This window comes from Chenopodium album, chromosome 16 (assembly GCF_948465745.1).
Source record: "Chenopodium album chromosome 16, dcCheAlbu1.1, whole genome shotgun sequence".
NCBI classification, from domain to species: domain Eukaryota; kingdom Viridiplantae; phylum Streptophyta; class Magnoliopsida; order Caryophyllales; family Amaranthaceae; genus Chenopodium; species Chenopodium album.
The window spans coordinates 44423866-44438471 of record NC_137849.1 but is presented as its reverse complement, the minus strand read 5'-3'; the positions used below and the strand labels follow the sequence as shown (position 1 = coordinate 44438471).

General features: G+C 40.4%; 2 protein-coding genes across 2 annotated transcripts; both read left to right on the top strand.

Moving 5' to 3' along the window:
* Positions 1–954: 954 nt before the first annotated feature.
* LOC145584384 (uncharacterized) lies at positions 955–4316 on the top strand. Its single transcript, XM_081641240.1, has 4 exons — positions 955–1897; positions 1988–3159; positions 3262–3675; positions 3729–4316. The coding sequence occupies exons 1-4, from the start codon at positions 955–957 to the stop codon at positions 4314–4316; spliced, it is 3117 nt and encodes a 1038-aa protein (XP_081497366.1).
* Positions 4317–4406: 90 nt separating this feature from the next.
* Positions 4407–5298, top strand: LOC145584383 (uncharacterized). The gene is made up of 2 exons (XM_081641239.1): positions 4407–4498; positions 4851–5298. The coding sequence occupies exons 1-2, from the start codon at positions 4407–4409 to the stop codon at positions 5296–5298; spliced, it is 540 nt and encodes a 179-aa protein (XP_081497365.1).
* The last annotated feature ends 9308 nt before the right edge of the window (positions 5299–14606 follow it).

Sequence of the window (14606 nt, the reverse complement as noted above, 5' to 3'; positions counted from 1 at the left end):
TTCAAGATAAGGAAGTTGAACAACTTCAGCAATGCCTTGAAAAGGCAAACTTCATGGGTAGTTGTATGGGATGATATCTAGGCAAGGCCGATATCTTGAAGAAGCGTGTGATCAAACTATGTGTAATTATGGAAAGGCGCTGATATGTACCGGAAAGCAGACATATCGGCTTGTCGGAATTCGGCACGTGGCAACAAAGGCTTGACACTTGGCTCAAGAGGCTTTGCATGGAGGAGAGCCACCTGTCAAGTTGGATCATTATAAATAGTAGGTAAGACCTCATTAATGAGGACATTAATTACTCTCTCTCTCTCTACTTTCTCTCTCATACTTATCCTCCTTTCTTAAACACTTTCTGACTTTGTCATCGGAGTGGTTATCCCCGGATCACCCTGGGGTTAGCTAACTTCTTCTCATTGTGTAGGTTCTCAGCTCGCCGATAGGGTATCAGGATCTCAGGTCCGAGTTCTTGAGAGATCAGGTCTAGACTGAAACAATTTGGCGCTAGAAGGAGGGGACATTGATCACTTCTATTGCCTAAGAACCTCACACAAAAAATATATATATATAACAATAACAATTATGGCCGAAAATAATGAAACACCAGTGACAAGAAAAGTGGTAAATCAATCAGTAGAGCAGCCTCAGGTAGAGATAGTGGATGAAACTTATACCCTGGAGGATAATCAGTTTCGCATGCCGGTAACCTCCCCTGCAGGTGGAAGGGAAGCAGAGGATCCTATGGCGGCATTCACACCAGATGAATTGGAGACAGCAGCAAGGGTGATGAGTGCAATGAGTAAGAAGAGAAAGGAGGCTGAGGCGGCACAGGCTGAAAGGGGGGCCGCTCAGGCCGATAGAGGAACACCGCACCGCAATCAGGAAGAGCAACATAATCAGTTGATGAACTCGCCTAGGAGACCCCGACATGAGTCGCCGGTATGAACGCATACAATGTCGCGACAGGTTGAGCAATCCTCAAGTTACACCGTAAGTACGAGAACCCAGCAGCAGAGAAGTTCGCAGGTAGATGGGCAGGCAATGCGAACAGTGGTGCAGTTAAGGGCATCTCCTTTTGCCCAGCATATTTTGGATCAGCCGATGGAAAAAGTGAAAATGCCGACTTATAGGTATGATGGAAGAGGGGATCCAGCAAGGTTTATAACGTCCTATGAGGGACATATGATGTTGTATACCAACTCAGATGCAGTCTGGTGTAAGGTCTTTCTAACTACTTTGATTGGGGCTGCGGCCGATTGGTTTAACAACCTTGAAGTGGGATCGATAGATAGTTTTGAAAAATTGACCGAAATGTTTGTAGGTCAATATGTCAGCAATAGTGTGCGGCAGAGAACCTCTGGGGAATTGATGGCCGTTGAGCAGAGGCCGGATGAATCCCTGAGGGATTACATTAGGCGATTTAACAATGAGGCAAACACAATCCCAAAACTGCAACAAGAAATAGCTGTGATGGCTTTGATGAATGGCTTGGTTGATTATGATTTCAAGCGTTATCTTACAAGGAAAAATATGCCGACATTAGCAGCAGCGTTTAGCAAAGCCCATGATTACATTAAGAGTGAGGAATTGATGAAGACAAGTAGTAGACATGTCGCTGTTGGAAGAGGGCAAAATCAGCATGAAGGGACATCGTCCGGAAGTAATAGGCCAAGAACTCCTGCCTCGGGAAGGGGGGGAAGCCGGCAAGATCCAAGGGCGTCAAGGCCGCCAATGAGATACAGCACTTACACTCCCTTGAATACACCAAGGGCAGCAATCTACTCAGTGAACCAGAATAGAGAAGATTGGTCAAGGCCGATTCCCATGAAGGCAAGGCCAAGAGATGTGAAAAAGTATTGTATGTTTCATAGGGATGTGGGGCATTACACGGAGGAATGTACGCAATTGAAGGATAACATTGAGGAGTTAATCAGAAAAGGGCATTTGACACAATACCGGTTGAGCACAGGCAGGAATCAATAACCAGCACAAACAGTTGAGAGGCAACGGATAGAGGCAAGGCCTGAAAGGGTGCAAGGGGGAATAGTCCGACAAGGAGATGTAGGAATACCACCGTTATCCACTGGAAGGGTAGATGTGATAACGGGAGGGCCGGTTCATGGAGGAACGATTAGTGGAGCAAAGAAGCATTTGGCTGAACACCGTCATCTAGTTTGTGCCCTGGATGTGGACAATCGTCCTCGGCCAGCTGCGATACCTGAGGTAGTGTTCACAGAAGAAGATACAAGGGGTGTAGTGTTCCCGCATGATGACCCGTTAGTCTTAATAACTAAAATAAACGGGGCTGACATCAAAAGAGTGCTGGTTGATGGAGGTAGTTCAGCAAATGTGTTGTTTGTGCAAGCTTTTAATGAGATGAATATAGGGAGACAGTACCTGAAGCCGGTATCATATCCTGTAATTGGGTTCAATGGGTCAACTGTAAGGCCAGAAGGAAGCATAGTATTACCAGTTAAGCTGGGTGATGGGCCACAGGCAAGAGATATGATGGCAGAGTTTCTGGTAGTGGATGTTAGGTCAGCCTATAATGCAATTATCGGCAGACCGATAATACATGATATGCAGGTCGTTGTATCAACTTACCATTTGGCAATAGCTTATGTGTCAAATCTGGGAGCTGTAGAAAAGGTGTATGGAGGTCAGGTGATGTCAAAAGCTTGTTATGTGACTGCTTTGAAGAATCCAGTGGGCAGTGCTCCGATACCGTGCAATCCGATAAGAGAAGGTGAGCCAACAGTCCAAGACTTAACTATGAAAAACTTTGATACGAGGCCAGAGGAAACTCCAAGGCCGTTACCAGGGGGAGAAACAGTCCAGGTTGAGTTGCAACCAGGTGATCCGAGTAGAACAGTGAAGGTTGGGGCTGATATGGATATAGACACAAGATGCCATCTGATAAGCCTATTACGTGAGAATGCAGATGTCTTTGCGTTTTCAGCAAGTGAGATGCCGGGGATACATCCAGAGGTGATGGAGCATAAGTTGGATGTTGATAGAAAGTTCAGACCGATAAGGCAAAAGAAGCACAATTTCTCAACTGAAAAGATAGAAGCAATTCAGGCTGAGGTGAATAAGCTCTTAGCGGCAGGGTTCATTGAGCCTTGCACGTATCCAGAATGGTTGGCAAATGTAGTAATGGTGAGAAAGCCGACAGGGAAGTGGCGAATGTGTGTGGATTTTACAGATTTGAATAAGGCTTGCCCTAAGGATTGCTACCCATTACCTCGAATAGATAGGCAGGTAGACTCAACCTCTGGTCATGCTATGCTTAGTTTCTTGGATGCGTTTTCGGGTTATCATCAAGTCAGCTTGCATAAGGCTGATAGGAACAAAACAGTTTTCATAACAGATGCTGGTGTGTACTGTTATAAGGCAATGCCGTTTGGGTTGAAAAATGCAGGAGCGACATATCAGAAGTTGGTGGATAAGATATTTGAGAAGCAGAAGGGCCGGAATGTTGATGTATATGTGGATGATATGATAGTAAAGAGTAAGAAAAAAGAAGACCACATAGCAGATCTGAGGGAAACATTTGAGACGTTAAGGAGATATCAGATGAAGTTGAATCCTGAGAAGTGTGTGTTTAGGGTCAGATCAGGGAAGTTTTTGGGCTTTATGGTCAGCGAGCGGGGAATAGATGCAAATCCAGATAAGGTGAATGCGGTGCTCCAAATGAAACAACCAAAAACCATTCGTGATATATACAGAGATTGACTGGTAGGATGGCAGGATTGACCAGATTTATCAGCAAGTCAGCTGACAAGGCGCTTCCGTTTTTCATGGTGCTGAGAAAGAACAAGGCATTCGAATGGGGAAAGGAACAGAGTGATGCTCTGGAAGTAGTAAGGAATCATCTCAGATCTCTTCGCACGGTTGCCAGGCCCGAGAAGGGAGAGATGTTGCAGTTATACATTTCGGCATCACCAAAAACGGTAGCAGCCGTTTTGCTGGTGGAAAGGAAGAAGCAGCAAAAGCCGATATATTTTGTTAGCCATGTATTGAATGCGGCAGAGCGCAGATATCCAGTGATAGAAAAGATGGCGTTAGCAGTAGTAGTGGCAGCTAGAAAGTTGAGGCCTTATTTTGACGCACATCCGATAGAAGTGTTAACCAATCATCCTTTGGAAAAATCATTACACAAAATGGATACATCTGGCATATTACTGACATGGGCAGTAGAGTTATCGGAGTATGAAATAAGCTACAGGCCAAGAACGTCAATCAAGGCTCAGGCATTGTCAGATTTCATTGTTGAAACCACATATACCGATGAAGGGGAGGAATTGGGAACATAGCATGTATCAGTTGATGGTTAAGCTACAACAACGGGGGCAGGAGCCGGAATTGTGATAACGGCACCGGATGGGAAGATGTTTGTATATGCCATGAAGTTTAAGTTCAAGGCAACGAATAATGAGGCCGAGTACGAAGCTGCAATAGCTGGAATGCAGTTGTCGATAGCAGTAGAAGCAAAACGGTTGGTTCTGCCTCAATCCATTTCGTAAAATAATCTATTCCCACTATTAACCACCAGTAGCGAAGATAACGACATCAGAAGTAAAGAAGTTTATATGGAAGAGTATCTTCACAAGATTTGGATTGCCAATGGCAATGGTTTTTTATCATGGAACCCAATTTGATTGTAAGCCAGTCAAAGATCTCTTAACGATGTACAAAGTGAAATTTGCTTATGCGGCAGCATGCCATCCACAGTCTAACGGCCAGGCAGAAGCAGCAAATAAGCAAATTATAACAACAGTTAAAAAGAAAATTGAAGATGCAAAGGGTTTGTGGGCAGATTTGATACCGGAGATATTGTGGGCAAACAGGAATACAATCAGAGAAGCAATGGGCGAGTCACCTTACACTTTAGTATTTGGTACGAAAGCAGTTATACCAGCAGAGGTGGGGTTGCCGACATTCAGAGTTCAGCACTATTGTGAAGATCAAAATGATTTACTCTTACGGGAGCAGTTAGACTTTCTGCCAGAGCTCAGAGAAAAAGCAGCAGTTAAATCAGCTGCATATAAGGAAAGAATGTCGAGAGCTTACAACAGAAGGGTATCTCATCGACCGTTAAGTGTAGGGGATCTGGTACTACGAAGAACAGCAGCGACGGGTAAGGGAAATGAAGACGGAAAGCTGACAGCAAACTGGGAAGGACCTTATCGGATCAGAGATGTCGTCATCCAGGGATCGTTTTATCTGGAAACTTTGGATGGGGCACCCCTAAAGAATGTATGGAACTCGGCTGTGCTGAAGAAATACTATGTATAAAGTGAATAAAATTTTTATGTGAAGTTGATATCAATAAAAGGTATCAGTGATGAATGAAGAATTATTCAGACAACGTGTGTTGGAAATAGGCATCCTCCATTTAACAGAATATCGTTAAATGGGACGGACAGCTCAAAACCGCTTCCGTGAAGTTAATGAATCTACAACTTGATCAGTTGTGTACATTAACTCACGAGGTTGCTGGTTCAAAATATAATACCAGCCAAATCAATTCGAGTATACGTCGACATGAGGCATAGCTCAGAAAGTGATCGCCGAGAGGGTACCCAACTGGCTGAAACAGCAAAGCAATGGGTTACCGACGTTAAAATCTGGACCAGCAACACAAATTACTGCTTAGTGTAAATAATTCCGATAAGAATTATGTACACTAGGGGGGTAAGGAGTAAGATAGATGTCGTACATTGATAATTAGTTGTTACGTTTGGATATGGTTATGGTTTAATAATTGTTAAGAGTTGTCAGATATCAGGTATGTCCTTGTTTTTTGTAAACGATAACTGTTTAAATAGGCGCAAATTTGCAACATAAAATATCGTATCCCTAATTGATATGATAAGAGATGTTTGGATTCACAAGCAACTGATAAGCAACAAAGTGTAATGAAAATAGGTTGAGAAGTTTACATAAACAATGAAATTAAAGTTAACAATCGACAGGCATCACCACAAAAAAGGGGTATATGCCGATAAAACAGCAATGTCAAAATGAGTATTCAGATAGACAAAAGGTAATGAATACAGAACTACAACTGGTAAGGCCCAATAATACAAGACCCACAAGAAGATGTCGGTGATGACTGCCCGCCCCTTCAAGCTTGTGCATTCTCAGGCACTGGGGAGTTCAAAATGTTGGGATCGTTGGGGCCGTCATCAGCGCTTGGCACGAGGTTGTACAGGTCCTCCTCGGAGAATTTCTGAGTCTCAAAGCCGGAAGGAATCTTGTACGCTTCCTCATTAAAAGCTTTTTCAACTTTGGCCCAATCCTCCTTCTTCCAACCGGCAGCATGGGCAATACATCTCTGAGCAGTAGTCCAACCTCCGTCTAAACGATCTTGGAGCTTGGAACAGAACTCATCAGAGGCCAGATAGCGGCCGACAGCTCTTTGCCGGATGCCAGGCTTATCAGCTTCCATTTTTTGAACCTTCTCTTCAAGGCTCTTAATTTTAGCTCTGGCATCGCTGAGATCTTTTTCGACTGAAGGAAGACGCTCAATGGCCTTATCCTTTTCGGTAATCTGAGTCTTCAGATTCTGCACTTCCAACTCCAGACCAGCGACCTTCTCAGCCTTAACTTTCAGCTCCGACATCTCCTTGTCGTCTCTCTCTTTTATTTTCTTCAAATCATCTAAAGCCCTCTCAGCATTGTTGATGATTTCCTGCATAGCACTTTGGCTGGAGGAGGCTTGATGATGCTTCTCTTGGTAATAACGGTACATCTCAACAAGCTCTGTACCAGACATGACGGCCTGAACACAAAAAAAAATGTTTAAAGTTAAGAATAAATAAAGAAAATACGAAGTACATAGTAAAGATGCGTATAAAGCATAAGAATAGATAAAATAAAAGTAAGGGTACCTTCATCATATTGTGCATATGAGTAGCAGCAAGGGGGCCGATTGGACCAGCAGGTCTGTCCATCGGTAGAGTAAGATTGCTCAAAAGTCGATAACCAAGGTTCCCACCTTGCATTGGGTCATCGGTGATCATGGATTCATTCCGGCCGACATCCATGTTTGGTTGCCAGCGGTCTCCGGAATGACCAGCAGGAACAGCGAAGCCTTTTAAAACTTCGTCTGGAAACCTTCCAGAGACTCGTTCAATCCACTGATTGGACCGGTAAGTCAAGGCCGGAATGCTTGAATCTGAGCCAACCGTAGTAGGAGCGACTGCAGTGGTTGGCTGAAGCTGACGAGGGGACTCAGCAGCAGTGAGATCCTCGATCTCAATCCCATGAATAACCTTTTTCACAACGGCTTCAGGGCTCTTTGTTTTTGTGATGGGTGGAGTCTTCTCAGACTCCGACTTGTCCTTCTTCTTCTCGCCACGCCCTTCAGGCTGTCTAGGGCTAGAGATCACGACACCACCACCTCGCCGATTGGCAAGTGATGTAGTTTTTCTCTTCTTGGCGTTGTCGTCGGCCATGATCTCAGCTCTTCTTTTTGCGCTGATGGTGGGAGCACGACCACAAACACTGGCAAGAGTGTCGTAGGGACTTGACGCCTTAGGACAGCGCCTAATTACTCTCTTCCTGTCGGCTGATAGGCCAAGTTGCCTGTTGTCTAACTTATCTATGCCTGAGAACACAGAGCAAGAAAAATTAGATACAAGTAAATAATATCAAGAATGAAGCAGAAAGTAAGAAATTAGCAAAATAAATAATACCATGATGGTCTGTCCAACAGAGACCGACACGAGAAAGCGGCGCGTTGCCCAGAATGTAACTCACATTCGGCACCCACACCTTGGGAACCAGACGAACCTTGCCGTCACCCTCATCAAATTCGGAGATGTCAAAGTGATTGACAGCTCTTTCTTCGTGCTTACCGAGATCTCTCTCGGGAATTGAGTCAAAACGGGGATGAGGTATAAAGAAAGTTCTCCTCAAAGGAAAATCCTCTGGGACCGACATGAAGAAAAATCTATCTTTCCAGTCCTTGCAACTAGATAGTTTAGGATGAACGGTGTATTTGTGAGGCTGAGTGTATAGTGACCACCACCCATCTGATTGACCATCCCTTTTCAGGGTAATTAACCGCCTAAATACGTTAAGGGTTAGAGGATAGTTCCGATATAACATAACCCAAACAGTAGCAATAACGGCCCGAATTGTCGGAGGAGTCAATTGAACTAAGCAAACATTCCAGGCTTTAAAAATTTTGGCAACAAAAGGGTGTAAAGGAAAACGGAGGCCAAAATCAAAATGTTTCATATAAATGGCCACAGAACCTACCGGGCAGTCTAACACTGAAGCCCCAGAAGGAGGAAGAGATAACTCGTACCCATCAGGTAAGTTGAAAAACCTTTTGGCACGACGACAATAATCTTTTTCAATTGTCGTTTTCCTAAAAGCGTCACTTATTTTTGCCTTCGCAACCTTCCCATCGTTGGCAAGAACAATAGGCTGTCGGAACTCAGCCCTATCTGTTTCAGAATTATAACCCTCATCCAGATTTTCTTCCTGGATAACCTCTGCCGTCATGTCAACAATATCTTCTCTACTCTCAGTGTTGACACTACCTTCTTGAGTTTCGTCATCTCCTAAAACTGAGTTCACGGCTGAGTCATGAACGGGGGATGACGGACCTTCTTGAGCGTTTACAGGGATATCAGCCTCTTGTTCTCCCTCATCAGAAGAACTTACAACTTGACCTTGTCCAGGTCTTTTGTTAGATTCCGCAGCCTTAGCGGCTTCAGCTGCCTTAGCAGCTCTTGCAGCCTCAGCAGCTTCACGAGCAGCAGCTCTGGGCTGATAACTGGTACTCTTTACCCTTGGCATGGTGTTTATACCTATATTGCCAACGTTAGTGCCGTATTGATTAAAATACCGTCTCCCGGCAAAGCTGCGTAAGTGATAACGAACACTAACAGGCTCAACGTCAAGAATTTCAGTATCGGCAGGGATATCAGGGTTAGCGGGTTAATAAGCACGTTCGCGATGAGCAATGGTCCTATGTAGCATAAAAGCGCGTTATTCTTCTTCAGAAGATAACGTCTCAAATGGGTAATCTATGTTATCAGAAAGAGATGATGAATTACCCTGATTACTACCGGTTTCTTTGCCTAGGGATTGCCTAATTAAACGATGCCTAGCAGTACTAAGGTTAGGAAAGTTCTCTTCAACACTATCCTCAGACATTTAATTAAAAACAAGAAAGTAAAAACAACATGCAAAATCAGAGGTTAGGGTGCGACAATACCTTCGACGAAAATCGCTGATTTGATGTCTTTAAGTGGTAAGAAATGACGAAGAAGAAAAGCACGCCGAAAATACTGAAGTGTGCAGACCAAATTCGGGGAAGAATAGAAAGGTAAAAGCTTTGATCGAGAAAGTTGGTTCTGAGAGAAAACTTGAAAAAAAATGAGAAGTAAAAAGAAAAAATGGCGAAATTTTGATCTAAAAAGAAGAAACTGAAAAGGCAGTTGAGGTGAAAGACGGTTCAGAGATCCAACGATCCTGAATCGACAATCGATTTCAAAAAGCAGCGGTAAGATTTACGACACGTGTATTAATTTTCCCGCTAAAAAAAACGGTTACGCTTCCATATTATAAATTATAACAAGTAGACCTTGTCTACTATCGGCACACAAGGTCACTTAAGGGGGAAAACGGAGTTTTTCGCTCCTGTATATTTTGTAACAAGTAGACCTTGTCTGCTATCGGCACACAAGGTCACTTAGGGGGGAAAGCGGAGTTTTTCGCTCCCGTATATTTTGTAACAAGTAGACCTTGTCTGCTATCGGCACACAAGGTCACTTGGGGGGGAAAACGGACTTAATAAAAAATAGTAATATGTTGATGGAATATAACGGAATATAAAATTGAGAGATAAAATCAAAGATAATGCAAATGAATATACCAAAGAATTATAATATTATACAAAGGTCATCCTAAATATTACAAAAATAAGAAACAAATCTTCTCAGCAAAAGAATATAGAGCTTAAAGGACAAGAATAAATCCAGTTGTAGCCGCGTCATTAGGTCAGAATAAAGTCTCTGAGGTATCCTTAAAACTTTATCCACTGCAGTATCTGAGTGTAAGCCAAATGGGCATAACGAACTGGAGCAACAACATGGATAGCAGTAGCGTTTCATTGGTGCACAACGCTTGACAGAGTACAAGAAACATTGTGTCATATAAGAATTTCAAAATGAGGTGAAATTTGAAGAATGAGAAGTGGAACCCAAAGTTTGTTCAGCTAGATTAAGTTTGTCGGCTAGGTTGACTGAGAACGATGATATATGATCATGCGTCCTCACTTGGGGGGCTAATTGTATGGGATGATATCTAGGCAAGGCCGATATCTTGAAGAAGCGTGTGATCAAACTATATGTGTAATTATGGAAAGGCGCTGATATGTACCGGAAAGCAGACATATCGGCTTGTCGGAATTCGGCACGTGGCAACAGAGGCTTGACACTTGGCTCAAGAGGCTTTGCATGGAGGAGAGCCACCTGTCAAGTTGGATCATTATAAATAGTAGGTAAGACCTCATTAATGAGGACATTAATTACTCTCTCTCTCTCTCTACTTTCTCTCTCATACTTATCCTCCTTTCTTAAACACTTTCTGACTTTGTCATCGGAGTGGTTATCCCCGGATCACCCCGGGGTTAGCTAACTTCTTCTCATTGTGTAGGTTCTCAGCTCGCCGATAGGGGTATCAGGATCTCAGGTCCGAGTTCTTGAGAGATCAGGTCTAGAGTGAAACAGTAGTAATAAGCTTGAGCTCATAAAATACCAAGGCTTTTGTTGCTTATCTATCATTCTTAAGCCTATTCTTTATTACCAAAGGCACTTTGGTGCTCCAGACACCGATATTTTCATTGCTAGCCTACCCAAAACCGGCACCACTTGGTTAAAATCTCTACTCTTTTCGGTTGTTAACATATACTTCGTACAAATTTATACTCGCAATTGTATTTAGAATAAAGAAAAGTCTAAGCATGAACTCATTAAGGCGGGTGAAGAATTAAAGATTGACAATAATGTACTCCGTACGTAATAAGCGAAATTCAAAAAAATAATAAGCCATATTAGATGATCCAAATATGATTATTTATACGTAGTATTGTAGTAGTATTTTTTATTAATGTGCGACTCTTTCAACCACCTTTAAATAAAAGCTATGACAAAAAAGTATACGAACATACATTAATATTAATGTTATTTGGATAAAGCGCATAAGAGGGGGTGAATTGTGTAGGAACTAGTGTTCCCAAATTTTGCGGAAATTAAAACGTTTAATGCTATGGAACATATAAAAGTGCAAGAGAGATTTTTACGTGGAAACTTCTTGTGCCCAATAAGGAGGAAAACCACGACCACTTGGGATTTTCTAAATCGACTTCACTATATAGGCAATACTATTACAACCTATTGGAACTCGATAAGAATTTAAGTTCCATTAGAACCTAAATCTACCCCAAATGCTCTTTGCAGCTTCAACCCCGAAGGTTGAAAACTCAAGACTCATTTCTACGTCTCTACAAAAGATAACTCAACTTTTTTATGAAATTACACAACTCCATAATAGATTAAACTCTAGTGCGTAGAAACTTAAGAGCAGTTAAGAACCTGGAACTCTTGGAAACTTGGAACTTGTGATACTAACTTAATTACGTGAAAACAAAATTATATGAAAATCTTTTCACTTAAGTTAGACCCATTTGGAATGACTCACTAAAGCCAAACCTTTTTGGAAAGACTCTCTAAGGTCAGACAAATTGAAAGTAAAACTTAGCTCTCCTTTTATAGGGTTCCAAACCACACCACTTTCTCCACTACTTGAGGTGGTGTTCCTATAAGATAGGAATATGCTTAGTACTTGCTGGGAAGTGGGCAACGTTTAATTAAAAGTGGAGTAAAATCAGGAAGTTAAAAAAACTGATTTACTTTCTTGGAGAGAAGATAAAGGAAGCAGTTTAAAAGTTTGTTTGGTAAAAAAGATATTTAGTGAAATAATATTTAAGATATATTTTCCAAAAAAAAAACAATAATTATTTTTTTACCAAAACTAATTTTATTACTTTTAAAAACTTTATCTTCTTTCACCATATGTTCCTTTTAGTACCACGTGTTCCAATACCTTTCATGTTTCCACGTACGTACATGAATCCTAGAAAATAAACTCATATCTTCTGTCTTCATGCTCCATACTACTCCGCATATTGATTTGTTCCATTTATGGTACTTCTAGTGATTCTCATAGGATCTTATATATAGACTCCTAAAGGAACACTAGACTTGAACTTCTCTATTTTCTTCCTTTGATTAGTCTTCAGTGTATTTCATGTAGAGATCAAGGACTTCCTTTTGTTCCAACTCTGGAACTTGTTCTTTTCTCAAGAACGTGCCTAAAAACCTGTACACTTAACACACTTTCATTAAACCTAAGTGAAGTATATAAATGAAGTTCTTAAGCTAGCATAATTAAATAATAATAATAAATATAGTAATAATAAAACTTTAAATACTTGTTCCATATTTATTAGGAACTTCTCTTTAGAAGTACCCTCATAGAAACTTCACTGATTGTTGCTTTAACCATCTTCGATCATGATATACAAGGATCAATCTCCATGACTTGTTTAATATGCACATCAACACACAATTTAGTTAATAAGCATCATTTGTTCATGATCATCAAAACCATATTATCTCAACAATTAAGGTTGATGGAATGATGGTTGCTTGGAGCCTTTGGAGGTCGACGTTGCAAAGGCCATGGCTGCTAGGCATGCCTTAGTCATTGCCTTGGATGCTGGTATTAGACTTGTTATGTTAGAAATGGACAACATGTTTTTTTTTTTTTTTTAAAAAAAATTTTTATATGGTAAGATAAAGGGTGGACTACCACCTTATCACGGGAATGAGGGTTAGGTGAGGAATTGAACCCTAACCATTTGAGAGGAAAATCCGAAGACAGAGGGACTAATCATTTCTCCGTCGAGGAATTCTTGGACTCTAAAAAGGGCTAATCGTCCATTCACTTTTACCGCACTTGAAAAAAATAATGTCATAACACATGTTGGTATTTCATTATACTTTAGATAGTATTACCATAATACCAACCACCTTATTCAGTAATACCAACAAACGTAAAAATATTTTACTGGTATCGATATAATTTGTTGTTGATATCATGTGAAATATCAACGTAAGCTTAGAGTCCAAAAATTCCTCTTCTCCTCTCCTCTCCTCATTGTAATATGAATGTTATTGCTTTGGTCTCATTGTAAAAGACATTTTTCATCTTGCTCTTTTGTGTTTGTCTATTAGCTTCTCACATGTGCTGTGGGAAGAAAGGGGACGTAATGGGTCGGGGTAGTACATGTCATGGCTAATTGTGGACTTCATATAGTAATACTACCTACTTACCTAGTACCTAGGAGTATTAACTTTTCCTCCATTTGCTTCTGTATTTCATGATTTAACACGTTTTGATTATTAAAATATTTTCTTTTCCATCAAAATAAATTAAAATAAAATATAGTGTGCAATTAAGAAATCATTCATTTAGGTGAACGTGAGTCCACAATAAAATAAAAATCAGATTTATTTTTATCTTATTTGGAATAAAATTGTATGTGGTATACAAATTACTAAACTCTTATACTTTTGATCATACATCCATGAGAAATTAGTGAAAGAATTATGATAGTTTTTATGAAAGGAAATTTTTATTTGATTCAAATTATGTATTATCTCTGATTTTTTTTAGTTGTAACTTTGGGTATTATTTGTGAGATATAAAATATTTCAAAGTTGCAACTAAAAAAATTGGAGGTAGTATTTGTTAAATTCAATTATCGTTATAAATGCCATTTAACTTTTTATTAATGAATTAATTTTTCTCTTCAAATTTTTTTTAGAAGAATTATGAAGAACAAATAATTTAGACGACATTCAATTTCATGTCTTACCGCCCTATACACTTAAGATTTGATGCGGTGACCAAACATAGAATAGAGGCAACTAGTAATCATGGCAGAATTTGTGCAATATGACATTTAAAGTACACCATTCAAATTATATGCAAATTAATTACTCCGCATTTGGTAATGTCCTTATGTTGTACAATCGTGGGACTCGTGGCCTAGAGCAGCTAGTGGTAGGGAATAGGGATAACACCTTCTAACATTTTTATTTTTTTTATTTTGGTAATGGGCCAATGGGATAAACAATTTTCATTAACACTTGAAGGATACGATGTAAATTTGCCTTACAATAATTCAAAATCTTATTGTTAAATTCAACAACCCGTTCAAAACTATGAGTATGAAAAATTAATTTAAATCACCCTTGTATTAAAATTCAAGCAAAACTTACCAATGTCATGAATAGCACGGGAAAACAAGACTGAAAATAGTTTTGTTACTTCATCACATATTGACATATTCTCATGCATTATCTCAAACTCAAAACATCCAAAAAAACATATTCTCATGCATTTTACTACAATGACTAAATAAAGACAACAATACGTTCACATTAATACAAAACACTCCGCAGTACTTAAATGCAACATCTAATTCCAAATTCTAGGAGAAAGCATGACAATCA

Bases quoted from the DNA above. Each gene is read 5' to 3' on its own strand.
- LOC145584384 (XM_081641240.1), top strand. From the start codon at position 955: ATGTCGCGACAGGTTGAGCAATCCTCAAGTTACACCGTAAGTACGAGA. The intron at 3,160-3,261 runs GTGAGAAAGCCG...ATAGATAGGCAG, and splicing joins GGTTGGCAAATGTAGTAATG to GTAGACTCAACCTCTGGTCA. The intron at 3,676-3,728 runs GTGAATGCGGTG...TGATATATACAG, and splicing joins TAGATGCAAATCCAGATAAG to AGATTGACTGGTAGGATGGC.
- LOC145584383 (XM_081641239.1), top strand. From the start codon at position 4,407: ATGAAGTTTAAGTTCAAGGCAACGAATAATGAGGCCGAGTACGAAGCT. The intron at 4,499-4,850 runs GTTGGTTCTGCC...GTGGGCAAACAG, and splicing joins ATAGCAGTAGAAGCAAAACG to GAATACAATCAGAGAAGCAA.